This window comes from Watersipora subatra, chromosome 6 (genome assembly GCF_963576615.1).
Source record: "Watersipora subatra chromosome 6, tzWatSuba1.1, whole genome shotgun sequence".
Classification (NCBI taxonomy): domain Eukaryota; kingdom Metazoa; phylum Bryozoa; class Gymnolaemata; order Cheilostomatida; family Watersiporidae; genus Watersipora; species Watersipora subatra.
The window spans coordinates 10,485,706-10,501,243 of record NC_088713.1 but is presented as its reverse complement, the minus strand read 5'-3'; the positions used below and the strand labels follow the sequence as shown (position 1 = coordinate 10,501,243).

The 15,538-nt window shown below is 31.5% G+C and overlaps 1 protein-coding gene across 1 annotated transcript in view; it reads right to left on the bottom strand.

Annotated features, from left to right (window-relative positions):
- Nucleotides 1–222: 222 nt before the first annotated feature.
- The window catches only part of LOC137398022 (uncharacterized), a 95,676-nt gene continuing 80,360 nt past the window's right edge, over nt 223–15,538 (bottom strand). The window contains exons 22-23 of the mRNA XM_068084121.1: nt 5,171–5,332; nt 223–332 (exon numbers count right to left, since the gene is read on the bottom strand). Of these exons, the coding sequence (XP_067940222.1) occupies nt 223–332; nt 5,171–5,332 (272 nt within the window). The remainder of the gene's footprint in view (nt 333–5,170; nt 5,333–15,538) is intronic.

The window sequence follows — 15,538 nt, the reverse complement described above, 5'->3', positions numbered from 1 at the left end:
ATATATATATATATATATATATATATATATATACACATACCTATATATATATATACATATTTATATATATATATATACACATACCTATATATATATACATATTTTTATATATATATACATATACACATGCGTTTCTAAATAAATATGAATACAATATAACACTTTTATATAGTCTTTTAGCTGTAAATATATAGAATTTTGTTTCTATATTTTGTATATCATTTAGCGACCTTCTGCAACCGTTTGGCTCTTTCTCAGGCAATGTATCAACTGGGGAGGACTGGAAGAACTGGGAAGAATGGGAGAAGACCAAACTTTGCTGGGAGGATACTCTAAAATAGAGATGCATAAAGTCAGTGTTTTCCATGAAAACTTTCATAAGCTGTTTTTAATCAGAATATATTTCACAACAAATTTTAGAGCATAATAGAATATTGATCATAATAAAATATTTTTTGTATCTTTGGTTAAACTTCGAATAATCGGCCTCTAGAAACAGGAAAGAAGAAAAGTGATAGTTTAACAGCTTTTACAAATTTTCAGTCAGAATAAGTACAATCATACTTTGACAAACGAGCGTTCCGAGACTGAGCTCGTATGTCAATTTACTCGCATGTTGGTGGAATTTTTTTATATATAGAACAATTAAATATAAATTGATTGGTTTCCATAGTCTAAAAAATGCAAATAAAACACTCAAAACAAGATATTGTAACAGAAAGAACATGTTGGTTATTGTCCTAACTTACTAACTTACTAACATCGTCCTAACTTGATGTTACATAATCATAAGCAAGACACTACAGGCTAAATGTATGACAGGCAAAGGTTGAGAAGCGATAACACGTTGGCTCGAACAAATCTCAGATAGCACGAAAATTTTACCAATGCTATGATAGTTTTTTAAAGTAACTATTAAAAAAAAACAAGCAACTATGACCAACAAAAAGTTAAATGAGTTGGTTTTCCAAACATTAAAACTTTAGGTAAGCTTTCCAACAGAAGTAGTCAATGGCCAGCTATAAAATAATTCTCATAAAACTGTTTATTTCAAATTAGGAATCACAATAACAATAGCACCATAATTAAATTATTGCCCTATCTCTAATGATATCTAAAATTAGTTTGTTACAATGCAATCTATGAAAAATAATTGCAAAGTTTTTTGAACAAAATTAAAAATAGCAAAAAAACAAATGTTTACCAATGAATTTTTTTAATTAAAACAGCGCAAGCAATAACTTTGTCAAGAATAATTAAAAAAACAGTTAACAAGAAATTGCTAGCAGTTTTGCCAGTGTGATTTTGAAAATCTCTGACCAGGGATCTACTAATTGGATATTTTTGTGGTCAACAGAAGTTTTGGTTTCATTTTGTGTTTTAATTATAAAAATGTTTTTTTATATTGGTCTAACCTCTTTAGATTTTTTATTGTTGTGAATTTCTACAAATAGGTAGCAGCCTCTCTTGCTTTATATAAAACAAGCAGATTGCCGATTTTGCACCAGTAATAAAAATGACGGTTTCAAATGAAGGTGTTTTTTTTTTATTTCTGCGTACTGCATTTATTTCTGTGTACTGTTTATATATTTGTGTAATTTATACTGTGCCTGTTTCAGTCCTACTACAGCTCTCTACTGTTTGCAATATTCTTGATTATCATAGCAATCAAGCTTATGCGAGAGTCAAGTAAGTTATGCATTGTTATGTTAAAACAATGCATACTTGTTATAAATGAACATACAATAAAAGACAAAAAGGCACTGATATTTACATATAGATTTGCAGTACGCATTGCTTATTTGCTGAGACGTTAGCTAAGCGCATTTGGCTTTGTATCGTATAACAAACAAAGTTTCATGCATTCATTGAACCGTATTAGGCTCTTACATATATACACTACTGAAATCCAGCTAAAATTATATATGATGAATACTACAATCTCATGTGCACACTTTCATAATTATGCTATTAAAAGTTATGCATGACTTCATTTCTACTTCAAACTCAGTTCAAAAGTTCTATAGTTGTCTATGAAATCTTTGTTGAGTAATAAATATACATATTATGACACTTTTTTAATTTACTTTTAGGAACTATTAATTCTACACATGTATGATGTACAAAGGATAACTCAGCGTTAAGCCATTAACGATTGGCATAAACAGACAACAAATTTAATTACGTTACTGAATTAATTTTGTTGCAGTATCTTGTTTTATACTGCTAGCAATGCCAGTCATCAATATATTTACATTGCGTCAGCATGAGTTAACTATTATAAACAAAAGTCAAAAGAACAAGTGAGGTGATGACAAGCACTTTTTAAAAAATCCAAAAGCCAAAAAGAATTAAATATATTCATTAAATGTTGACACTGCTGCTTAGTTTTACACATTGATAACCGCAATTGATTAAACTTGAAACTTGTATAATTCCATTGTTTTCAAGCCATACATGAAAAGCAAGCATAGGGACATAGGAGTTAATTTACAATCAAGCTTTAGATAAAAAGATGGGTATTGTCAACATACTCAATATAAACTTGATGAAATATATATATTTTCTAAAACAACTATAAGTATTTTCAATGAGGAGCGATAAATGTATGGCAGAATTTTCCATCTAGCTATTTCATTCTCTAAAGATATACTACCTTGTCAATATTTGTAATTGACTCTGACCTTTTAGTAGTAACAAAAGTTTTTTAGTGGAGCTGATGAAAGAATACTACACAGTAAAAAAGTTCCATGATGGACAATTGGTCTGAGAAAGAAAAAAACAGAAGATTTGATTGAATTCTAACAATATACAGATCTCAGATTACAAATTTGCAGAGACACTTGAAATTGGTTTAATAATGTTTGTTTTAAATGTTTTGAACCAAAATTATCAGACATTCAAGTTAACTTTTAAAATATATTTACAATCAGAATTTTGACCATTATTATTCATAGATATAGGAAAAATGTAAACGAGTTAGAGAAAGCATTGGAGGCTACATGTTTTATTTTAATATTTTATTCAGTCTAAAAATATCAAGGAAGGATGATGTAGTAAAGTTCTTGCAAAGACATACAATGGATCAAGATTTGAGGTCAATAAAGTACATGTACAGAGATCTTATGCTTTAGACTATGTGAAATTAACCTGAGATTTTATGCAGCTATAACTTATGTAAGAAATGTACGTAATGAATTCAAACAAGTCTTTTGAATAATAAAGCACAATTTTTTTAATTGCATATAAACTACAACCATACTAAAAAAAAGCTAGTAAGTAAAGAAGAATGCATATGTGAGAATATTTGAAAAAAGTACAAGAGCTCTCAAGGATTATTAAAGGCCTGAACTATTGAAGGAAGCAAACGAGACACACTTTCAAAGGTCTGCTGAGCGTGTATAACTGCTGACCAAATACATTATATTGTAAAAAAACTTTGCAAATGCTAAACTACAAAATACATTTGTAATGCAGAAGAGCAAATATAGCCTTTAGCTAAACATAAGTTCAAAAATAGTGTAAACGCTCAATTTGCCTCCGAAGCTACATTTTAGATAAAAACTCACAAATATTGTGACTTTTCACTCACAAATATTGTGAGTTTTCATCTCTTGTAATTTCATTCTTGTAGAAACTCGCAAATATTGTGAGTATTTACAAGATAGAAATTAGCTCCCCAATAAGTTATAATGTCCTCAATTGTTAGGTTAAAAGTTTCTATGAGAAGAAAACTCCGAAAATCTTTGCCTACTAACAAATGGAAACAGGTCAAATGTGTGTGAGAATTTAGCAAACTTTTTGGGGACTTACATATTTTTTCACACACCCACACTCACAGATGTTCTCATACAAATGCAGGCATTTGAGGACAGTGCTCCGATTTTGTCGGGAGTTGGATTAAACTATATATTTTTTAGTTTTTTATAAGAAAAAAGGGTTTAAAAGATTGGGGACGTCCCCAATTTCCGAACGTCCCGAATTTGTCTGTTAAATTCTGATGTGAGTCCCCAATTGCATGCATTTACAAGTTCACGCGCGCACACACGCACCCGCACACACACAAACACACACGCGTATGTGCATATATATATATTTATTTATATATATATATATATATATGTTTACACCGTACCTTTTGAATTGTGCATATTTTAAATGTAAATTTTCAACAATAACATATTAGGAAATATTAAGTACTTGTACTGGCATAACAAATATTATTGGTTATAGTAACTGTTCAGTGACAATTTCAGCATTTGACTTTATTTGTTGAAACGCTTTTCTTTGATGGAAAAAACCTGAGGCGACATTTTGGCTTATATTTCCCATACATACATTCACCACATTAAATTTAAAGAAGAGGTCATATTTTATCATTTTATGGCATGTATTGCAAAATGCACTAGCTGGGTTGGCACTTATTTACTTGAAATTGGTTTGCTAAAGGCATGCTGCTGAAGGCATACCCTCACATAAAAGAACAATTGGTCAATTGCCACTTTAAGAGTCAACACATGCGCGACAATCAGAGACCATCGACTTGACCAAATCAATATTGCGTTCCCAAAATATTTCTTAACATAGACATTGTAATACGGGGTCGCAATGCTAAAATATTAGCTTTATCTGGACAATCACATTCAGTCTCACAAATACACGAGTACGCACGCAAACTTCGAGATGTATATACATATATATACATGTGCATCTTTTAAGAAATATTTTGAGACCTAAATATATGCAACGCAATGCTTCTTCGTCTTCTTTTTTAGAGCTAATTTATTTCCTCCAACAAAATCAACAACATTTCCTCTCAAACTTGAAGTTACGCAATTTGTGTAGTGATTATGTACGTTATTAAAATATATACTTCGCTGAACTAGCCAGGGCGCATTATCTGTATTCGTTTTCAGTATATCCGGTGCTCGTTATAATAAAAACGATTTGCAAATGAATAAATGATAGAATCTTTGGTAAAAGTTGGAAGTTTACTAAAATACTATCGCTGGGCGATATATTGACTTGTCGATTTATGTTGATATTAATGCCCTCAACCTTGACCGAGTTTGGCCCAGTATGACTCAAACATTCCATCCCAATATAATGTATACTAGTACATGTACTATATATAAATATACATGAACATAAAATAAACATATACACATACCATGTGTACTAGTACATATAGTAGAAGAGCTCTTTGTCCAGGAGAGACTCGGACTGAGACATCTGAGAGGACTAGGAGGACTGGGACATCTGGGAGGACTGGGAAGTCTGTGACGTTTGAGAGGTCTGGGCAAAAAAGACCTAGCTTCGCTGGAAGGATACTCTAGAAATAGAGATGCATAAAGTCAGTGTTTTCCTTGGGAACTTTCGTAACATCCTTTCAATCAGAATAAAGTTCACAGCATATTTTACAGTACAATAGAATATTGATTATAGTATAATATTTTTGGTGTTTTCAGTTAAACTTCTAATAATCTACCTTAGACACAGGAAGGGAGAAAAGTGATAGGCTAACACTTTTTTTGCAAATGTGCAGTCAGAATATGTATAGAGTAATTTCTAGAAAATAATAAATATGCTTTATTGTAATCACACCAAACAAATAATGTTTTGAAATTGATTATCTCCACAGAAGCGACAGCACTTCAAACACTACCAATTTTTGTGTATAGGTTGGGCAAAAATAACCAAAGACATAAATCTTTAATAATACTCGAGTTTTGTTGTCAAAATGTTAATTTGCACTCTACCAGTTGCGCTGTACCAAGCTAAACCTGTGCTATTTACCCATTAGTAAAAAACTTAATACTTTTAACAAGAAATAAATAAATACATGTATATATATATATATGGTCTAAATGTCCAACATTGGTCAGGTAAATTTATATATAGACACATGCTTATGTTAGTACATGTATGTAAATATATATAAACATGTACAGATGCACAGTTATAAATACTGACTTATGCATCTATATAAATATATCCACATATATAAATATATAATCTATCAATGATATGTACTGCTATTATTTTTATTTTATTCTATCTAGGTTCTTCTTGTAAATATATTTCAGTACATGATTAGCCACCTTCTGTATGATCTGTGTTCTTTGTCAGTGCAGTTTGTGTGTAAACCCGATATTTACCATGCTATATCGATTAAAATTTTTTTTGCTCAGAATTTATTTAAAGACATATTCGCGGCTACATAGTGTTCAATTCCTTGTGTAAACTCGTAATAATTAGCCTCTAAACCGATAATGCGCTAAGCGATATTTTGGTTTTGCTTTTTAAACAGGTATATTTTGTTAATATACCCTCATCCTATATTATTTTACCAAATTTCACCAGAATGTTGATATAAAAATGTAGGAAAATTGAGAGTTGATTAATGAAGCTCCAAATAATTAGAATTATATGATGCAGAGCTTCTGTAAATCATTTCTGTTTTTGTTAATTCCATAAATGCATGTATATAAATCATATCTAAAAAGATAATGCTTTGTTTAAAACGTTTGGGTGTTGCTTATACATGCAGTCTGAAATCATATTTGATAACTCCTCGGTGTGTTCAGGGATAAGGTGCGTTTTGAAATGCGCAAATGCCCGAAGTAATTTTTTCAAAAATAAGTCGTAATTAAACACCTAGTACTTGTACTGGCATAATGAGGTAATTATTTGTAGTCACGGTTCTGTGACAACTCTAGCATCTGATTACATTTATCTATTGAATTGCTTTTCCTTGGTGCACAAACTAAGACAGCAATAAGCTCGTGCATGTGATGACAAGTGGAGATGTTTGACTAGGCTAAATGTTTAAATTAAGTGTGGTGAACCAATAGAACGCAGTGGGTGTGGCTTCTGCACACAATTCAACATTAGCTTTCAAGGTTTGGGTTGGGACCTATACTCGGTGATAACTCATCAATGAAGAATTACGGTTAGTGAAGAGATTTGTGTACTTTAATAATTGCGCAATACATACTATGCGCGCAATAAAATATTGTATAAAACAGAGTAAGCAGGATTTGAACCAGAATTGGGTACTTAACCAGAACCCAACGTTGCACACCTACGGTGTGCAACATTACATTTTGGTTAAGTGCTTCTAGTGCAAATTTTACATTACACTTTACCTACCCTCAGCCGGTTGTCCGCCATCTTTGTAGACAACTATTATCGTTAAAAACACGAAGCTTCTGCAATTAATTTTTGCGAACGATGCTTTTGGTTGCAATTTTTTATTATAACATACCAACAGCAACCGAAAAATACCATTAAATAAGAGAATGTTGATTGTTTTCTACAAATATGGTGGCCTTTTCGCAAATGAGAGCCTGTGCAAACGGATTGACGACGTAAAAAGCTTATGGATTGGTGGATTAGCAGTATTAACCGCAGTGCGCAGCATTGAATTCTGGTTGAGTGTTTCTAGTGCACATTTCACATTACACTGTACATAGCCAGACCTGTTTTATTGGAAAGGCTTTTTGGCAAATGATACTCCAAACTGTAATCTTCTAAAAAATTGCCTGAACCAGAATCATCAAAAACCAAAAGGGTACCAAGTCATTGCCTAAAGCTTGTGTGAATCAATGCAGTTTTGTTAAATACAATCAGCTCTTCTTTGGGTTTTAGATCATAATCCATTTCTCAAAGTTGTTTGAAAACTGATTTTGTTGGAAATCAAAATTCTTTTTGTTATTCTACTTAATATTAATATTTTAATAAATATTAAATGTTGAGGAAAGCTATTAGTACTATTTAATGGTAATAAAGTGTAAAAAGAGCCTATGTGTTTTAATTTAATAAAATATTGCACATCATATCTTTATCTACACACCTGACAAACACACCTGACCAACCACCTGACCCACACACCGGACCCACACACATGACCACACACCTGACCCACACACCTGACCCACATACCTGACACACACATACACCTGACACACACCTGACACATACCTGACACACACACCTGACACACACGCACGCACGCACGCACGCACGCACACACACACACACACCTGACACACACACACACAGTCTTGTAAACGCACGCAATTGGGGACGCGATATTTTTACCATCACTTTGAGGACAATTTTCATCTATCATTAAGAGCTTTAAAAAATAACATATTAAAACATTTTTTGTTGGGTTTACAAATGCACTTATTTTTGGAGCTGTCATCTTATCCGTTTTTCAGTTATAGCTCATGAGAATTTAACACTAACTTTGGGGACATCACCTCACACACATGTATGAATCTTTTATCTAATAAACAGGGACTTTTGCCTAGAGAAGATAACTCTGGCTTATTTTTGTTTTTTTCAACCATTTTGGAGTTGCTGGTATGTGATACTTTTGCCACACTTTCGTAAATGTGCTTGTAAAAGTTATCCATCACTTAATTTTTCCCCAAATATCAACTTAGAAGTTTAATAGTTCTTTATTAAACCTATTTAAAGTACTAATTCTACTCAAGTATGGTGCGCAAAGGTTGAATCGATCTTAGACTTTTATGTTTAGTGATAAATTCAGTGTAATCAATTTCTTCACAGAATTTACGGTGATCTGTTCCAGTTAAGGTTTTGAATTGCAAACAGCCAGGCCTGGGTTGCAGGCTGATGTCTATCTAGATTTAAGACTTTTCAACATTTAACGTGAGTATGTTCAAGGTAAACATTTTAACATAGTTTTCATAGAACTCTTAAGCCCTGAATAGGCAACAAATTTAATTACTATAATCGATAAAGTATTTTGCTACATCTCATTTTATCACTACCAAGAGCAGCCATCAGAAAATTTACATTGCACGATCATGAGTTAACTTTTTTAAACAAAAGTAAAAATAACCAGGCAAGCAAATGTGAGTAATTTTTTTTAAATCAGGAAGCCAAATAAATTTGGATAAAGTTAATTTTAGTCGTACCTTTCTGTTTGGTTGCACACGATGATTACCACTTTTAATTTAAATTTTTGCGCAATTCCTTTGTTTGTAAGCCATGCATGAAAAGCCAAGCATAGGCGGAGACATATTAGAATCAAGCTTTGGAAATGAAGCATTGGTATCTCCAAGATGCCTTATGTAAGCCCAATAACTTTTACCTTATAAAAATATCATTATGCTTAATAAAACGTGTTATCCATACCAAAAATTTGCCTTCTATTACATTTTCTTAAAAATATATTGAGTTGCCCATCTTTGCAAAAACCATACATTTAATTGTAATCTATTCAAATGTTTAATAACAAGATTGACTCAATTTTTAGTGCAGATGTATGCATATGCAGATTTTGCAAAAGTATGCAAAATAATTTAACCATTAGCTTGGGAGTGTTAAATAAATACTATCACTGCACACACTGATTTGAGCTATCTCGGTACTATTGAAATACACTTTGTTCAATTTGAAGGAGTGATGTCATCCAAATTATGTACGATACTACAGTCAATGTTTTTGAAGTAATTGGCCAGTTATTGGAACTGCAAACCGTCAAAAATAGTCTCAAATATGTTGTCATACAATTTTTCTGATGTATGATGTAAACATAAAAGAAAAGTGTGTTTGTATTAGTATACAAGTATATTCGTTATTTAGGTACAATTGACAAACTATTACAAGTGCACACGATATCATAAATTCGCTCAATGCTAGTCTAATAGGGAGTCTGTACTTTTCACCATCAACTATTTAGAGGGCAATATGAACACAAGGGAATGTTTGGTATTTTAATCAGCAAGTTTGTAACCATTAGTTTAACAAATTAGTAGAAATATTATCGTAAAAAGATATCCCCATATTGGTTGTAGAAAAATTATCGCAGGTGTGTGATATTTTTACCATTGAGTTGGGGACACTGGCTGATTATTTTATTTAATATCACAGTCATCATCATTCCTAATACCATTGCTGCAAGATGTTCCAAATTTAATGCCAAAATATCAACTCCAATGAATATGCTTTTTAAGAAGTTTTCTGAGCATATTGACCAATTACAACAGAAGAACACAGTCAGTCATAGACAATGTCAACACCATTGCAACGATATGTCCCCAATTTGATGGTAAAATTATTCTCACAGGTGTGTATGATATTTTAACCGTTAATTTGGGGACATAGAACAATTATTATGTGTGAACTCACAGTCATGAACAATCTAAAAACCGTTTCTGAAAGATGGCCGTTATTTGACAGCCAAATATCTCAGACATGTTTACGCTATTTTAAACATTTGTATGGTCGCATTAACCAATTATGATAAAAGAATGTGCAGTTTTAAGCCATGTAAATTCATCATGCCAAGATGTCTCAATTTGATCACAGAACTATTATCACATGTGCATATGACTTTACAAATTTTTGTAAGTTCACTTACAGTCACTAATCATTTCAAAGCATCTGGGCTGTGGTAAAATCTCTCTAACTTAATGGCACAAATATCACAGCAAGTTTTAGTTATATTTGAACCATTAGCTTGAAAAAATTGATCTATAATTGTAAGTGCACACTTATTCATCAACCATCTTAAAGCGAATGTGTGAGAAGATTTCACCAATTTTGTGGCAAAACTATTATTACAACTGTGAATGATATTGCTTCCATTAGTTTGAAACATTGACCAATTATTACCAATCTACACGCAGTGATCAAGCATCTCATAGCTATTGTGAAAAGATGTTCCCAAATAGATGCTAAAATACCATCACCAGTGTTTATAATTATGTAACTATTCTGGGAAGTTGGCCAATATGCAACTCCGCTCACAGTCATACAATAGCTCAAAGTATCTGTAATAAAATGTCCCTAATGCTCGCTTCATTATCTCCACAAAGCTTGTATGATTTTTTAACCATTTGCTCGGAGATATTGAGCAATTATTACAAAAGCAGTTTGAGTGATATAGCATCTCAACGCCATTGTGATATGTTGTTGCTAATTTGAGGGTTCAAATATAACCACGAGTTTGCATGATCTTTTAACCATTGGTTTGAAATAATGGTCAAAATTTACTGGTGCATACATAGTATTAATTCATATCAAGGATGTTATAAAAAGTTTCCTTCAGTTTGTTGTTACAGTTGATGACAAAGAATAAAATATCTCTAATTTGGAAAGATGAATACCCCAACAAATACTTATTATATTACAACCATTAGTTTGGAACATTAGACAATGATTATAAGAGCACAATTAGTCGCCACCAATCTCAAAACATTTGTAATAAGATGTTCCCAAATTGATGGTAAAAATATCAGTGCATGAACATTTGCTTGTATGGCCATTGGTTTGAAAACATAAAGCAAATATCATAACTGTACATACAGTCATAAAATTTCTCAATGCTGTTTCAATAACTACGAATATTATCAAAACCGTTCATTAAAATACAACCATTACTTTTAGAATATTAATGAATTAATTAAGTATACTTTCATTCATAAAAAATTCATTGAACATTGAGAAATCGGAGGTGTGTTTGTTATTTCAACGATTAATTTTGCAAACATTAATTTAACCAAATAATAGAAATAGCATTGTGATAATATATCCTCATTTCGGTTTTGGAATTATTATCATGGGTGTGTATGACATTTAACCTATTAGTTTGGGATTTTTACCAATTCTTGTACAAAAATTATTAGGTGTATTAAAATATATTTATTTTCTTTCAAATATTTTCATGATAGAAACTATTGAGCCTATAATTGGTACACATACACAAGACAACAACACTAATGCAATACAAATATAATATAATTTGTGTACAGCAAAAAGAAAATATTGCAAGTAAAGGTGATTTGCTGTCCGCTAAGTAGGTATTTGCCAGATTATCTTCAGAATCTGTGAAACAGAATACAACCTTTCAAACTCATTTCACTTGCTATGCCTGTTTGGCTTATGGTTCATATTGAAGTTTTTAAAAATAAAAATAGACAGTAACTATCAAATTATTTAAGTATTTAATAAAATTTTAAGTATAACATTTCAGCGTGAAACCTTCGGCAATATTTTACTAAGTCAGTATTGTTTATGATAATAATCATCTATGTGAACAACATCCAATAATATGAAATATTTTGAAAAGGTGATTCGTCTATATCTAACTGTTGTTCACTTTATTTTTTCGATTCAAAACGCATGGCATAACTCTTTGGCAACTGTGCAGTAAGTTGATGGATTGTGAAAGCTGTTTAGATTGACAAATATGTACGCATGTCTTTAAAAAAATGGGCATAGTAGAAACCATGCGATATAAAATAAAAGTGAGCATGACTATCTGATGTTGCAAATTAAGTTTAAAATCTTGTGCCTAGGTAGATTTTTGACAAATTATTTGCAGTGTCTGTGAGATTTACAAGCTACCATTTCATTAACAACATGTCTCACTCACTGAATCTGCTTGGTTTTTAGCTAACCATAAAGCCGCGCACAAAATAGAATATTATAGAACTGCGTAGACAGAAAATGATAAGTTCATTTAATATTTTTAAAGTGTATATGCTATTGAGCACAAACTTTATAAGAGTTTAGGATCTTATTTGTCTTTGATTTAGTGTACAAGCAGAAAATGTTATAATCTTGTCATTGCGCATGAGCAGTGCTGAATTTTACTGATTGCAGTATTGAATAAGTCTCTTTGTTCCCTAAGTTTAATTGATCCTTCTTCAATATTACATAATCATAAGCAGAACAAGACATGTTCAATGTATGACAGGCAAAGTTTCAACAGTCATAAACATGTTGGCTCCGAAAACTCTCAAACAGCGCAGAAAGTTTATCAATGCTGTGAAACTTTTTCAAAGCAATTATTAATAAAAAGGGGTGGCTATATACATGTATGAGCTACGCAAAGTAAAGTGAGATGAGTTTTCCAATCTTTAAAACTATAGGTAAGCTTTCCAACAAAGGTAGTCAATGGCCAGCTATAAAATAATTCTAAAAAAAATGTTTAGTTCAAATTAGCAATCACAATAGAACAATAAGTAGGTTATTGCACTATTGCTATTGATATCTAGAATTATTTTGTTACAATGCAATTTCTAAAAAGACTTGCACAGTTTTTCAAACAAAATTACAAATTGACAAAACAGGAATTTTGGCTCATGACCTTCCTTGAGTAAAAGACCAAAAGTAATAACTTTGTCAGCAGTAATAAAAAACAGTTGACAAGGATCTTCAGGCAATTTTGCAAGTGTGCTTTTGCGAGTTTTCAACAAGGGATCTACCAGTTGGTAATTATTGGTGATCAACACAAGTTTTTGTTTAACTTTGTGTCTAAATTATCAGAAATATTTTTACAAATTGGTATCATTCCAGCAGACTTTTTATTATTGTGAATTTTATAAGCAATTGTCAGCCTCTCTTGCTTCATATAAAATTAGCATTGTAATTAAAACCGTTAAATATTTTTCAATGTAGTGTGTTATGAAGAGCATATCTTAAAAGAAAAAAATACTTCTCTGGATGAGAGACTGTGTAAAAGTCACAAACCATATAATCTTATTTTTGCCTGCAAGTAACCGTATTGCATAATTTCCTTTGTTCTATTAATAGATCTTGTTGCTGTTTGATGTTGCATCACGATTACCTGGACCCTTGCTGCTTAATGTTTAGCAGAAAATAAGTGGAAAGTAATAATATTTACTTGGTTCAGGAGATTCTTTACCAACACTGAAAGTATACCAAAACAACGGATGTTAAACAAAAATTATTAGAAAAACAACGGCACTAGAAAACAACTTTGCAATAATCACTCAATATTAGAGTTCTTGCTGTGCAAGCCGGTACATCAACCAAACTATCTAATGTGATGCAAAAGAAAAAAACTTTGTGAGTGTGATATTCCAACAATCAACTATGAGAATCATGCATTTTGGGTTTAAAAGATTTTTCCAATTGCAATTTTAATTAAAAACTAAAGCAAATCAGTAAATACATGACTTCCAACCTTCCATAGTTGGGGTGATATAATTCTATTGTCTATCATAATTCTCTTCTGGTATAAGTTGCTCATGGTTAAATTGCATATAAATTGTCAAAATTCTAAATTTCTCTTGAAAAATTGAAAAAGGTTTCATAAGAAATACCCTTCATATTTGTTTTAAAATATAACTGTTCAACTCTTTGTAAGTTCGATAGTCCAATTAAAGAATTAATTTGTGTTCCATATTACGTTTTGTTTTTCATAATGTTATCAAATAAATCATTTGACAATATTGCCCCATGTCAGTATAGCGTATGATAATAGTAGTCTATGGGAACAACATCAGTTTAGATGAAATATTTAAAAAAATATGATTTGTCTTGATTGTTAACTTTTGTTCATTTTATTTTTTCTATTTAAGATGCATATGATAACTCTTTGGAAACTATGCAGTGATTTGATGCACTGCGAAAGCTGTTTAGATAGGCAAATATGTACGCATTTCCTTAAAAAAATGGGCTTAGTGAAAATCATGTGATTTGAAATGAACGTGAGCATGACTATCATTAATCCAAAACAAATGTAATATTTCCTGTTTGAGGCTAGCTAGGTGATGTTGCAAATAAAGTTTAAAACCTGGCACCTGGGTAGATTCTTAAAAACTATTTGCAGTGTCTGGGGATTTTGAAACCACCATAGCATTTACAACATGTCTCACTTGCTGAGTCTGCTTGCATTTTAGCTAACCATAAAGCTTTGCGCAGAATAGAATACTGTAGAGCAAAGTAGACAGAAAATACTAAATTCATCGAATATTTGTAAATTGTATATGCTACCAACAGCAAACTTTATGAGAGTAAACATTTGATTTGTCTTTGATTGGTGTATAAAGCATCAAATGTTATAATCTTGTTATGGTATATGACCAGCAGTACTGAATAAGTTTATTTGTTCTCCAGATTTAACTCCTGCTTTTTCAATATTACATAATCATAAGCAGTCACTACAGGCTCAAGGTATGACAGGCAAAGATTGAGAAGCGATATCATGTTGGGTCAGATAAATCGCAAACAGCATCAAAATTTTACTAATGCCGTGAGACTTTTTCAAAGTAATTATGGAAAAAAGAGCAACTATCAGTAACACAAAGTACAATTAGATGGGTTTTTCAAACATCGAAACTGTAGATAAAATTTACAACCGAAGTTGTCAATGACCAGTTATAAAATAATTCTCATAAAACTGATTAGTTCAAATTAGCAATCACAATAACAATAGAACAATAAGTAAATAATTGCACTATTGATATCTAAAATTAGTTTGCTACAAAGCAATCTATAAAAAATTCTTGCGAATGTCAAATAGGATGTTTCCATGTGAAATATTTGACAGCATTGATATACGTCTGTATAGTTTATGATAACAGTGATCTTTGTGTGCAACGTCAATTTAGATGTAATATTTTTAAAATATGATCCGGCTTGATTATTACAGGTGGTTCACTTTATTTTCTCCATTTAAAACATATAACGTTACTCTTTGGTGCCTGAGCAGTAATTTGATGCATTTTGAAAGCTATTTATATTGGCA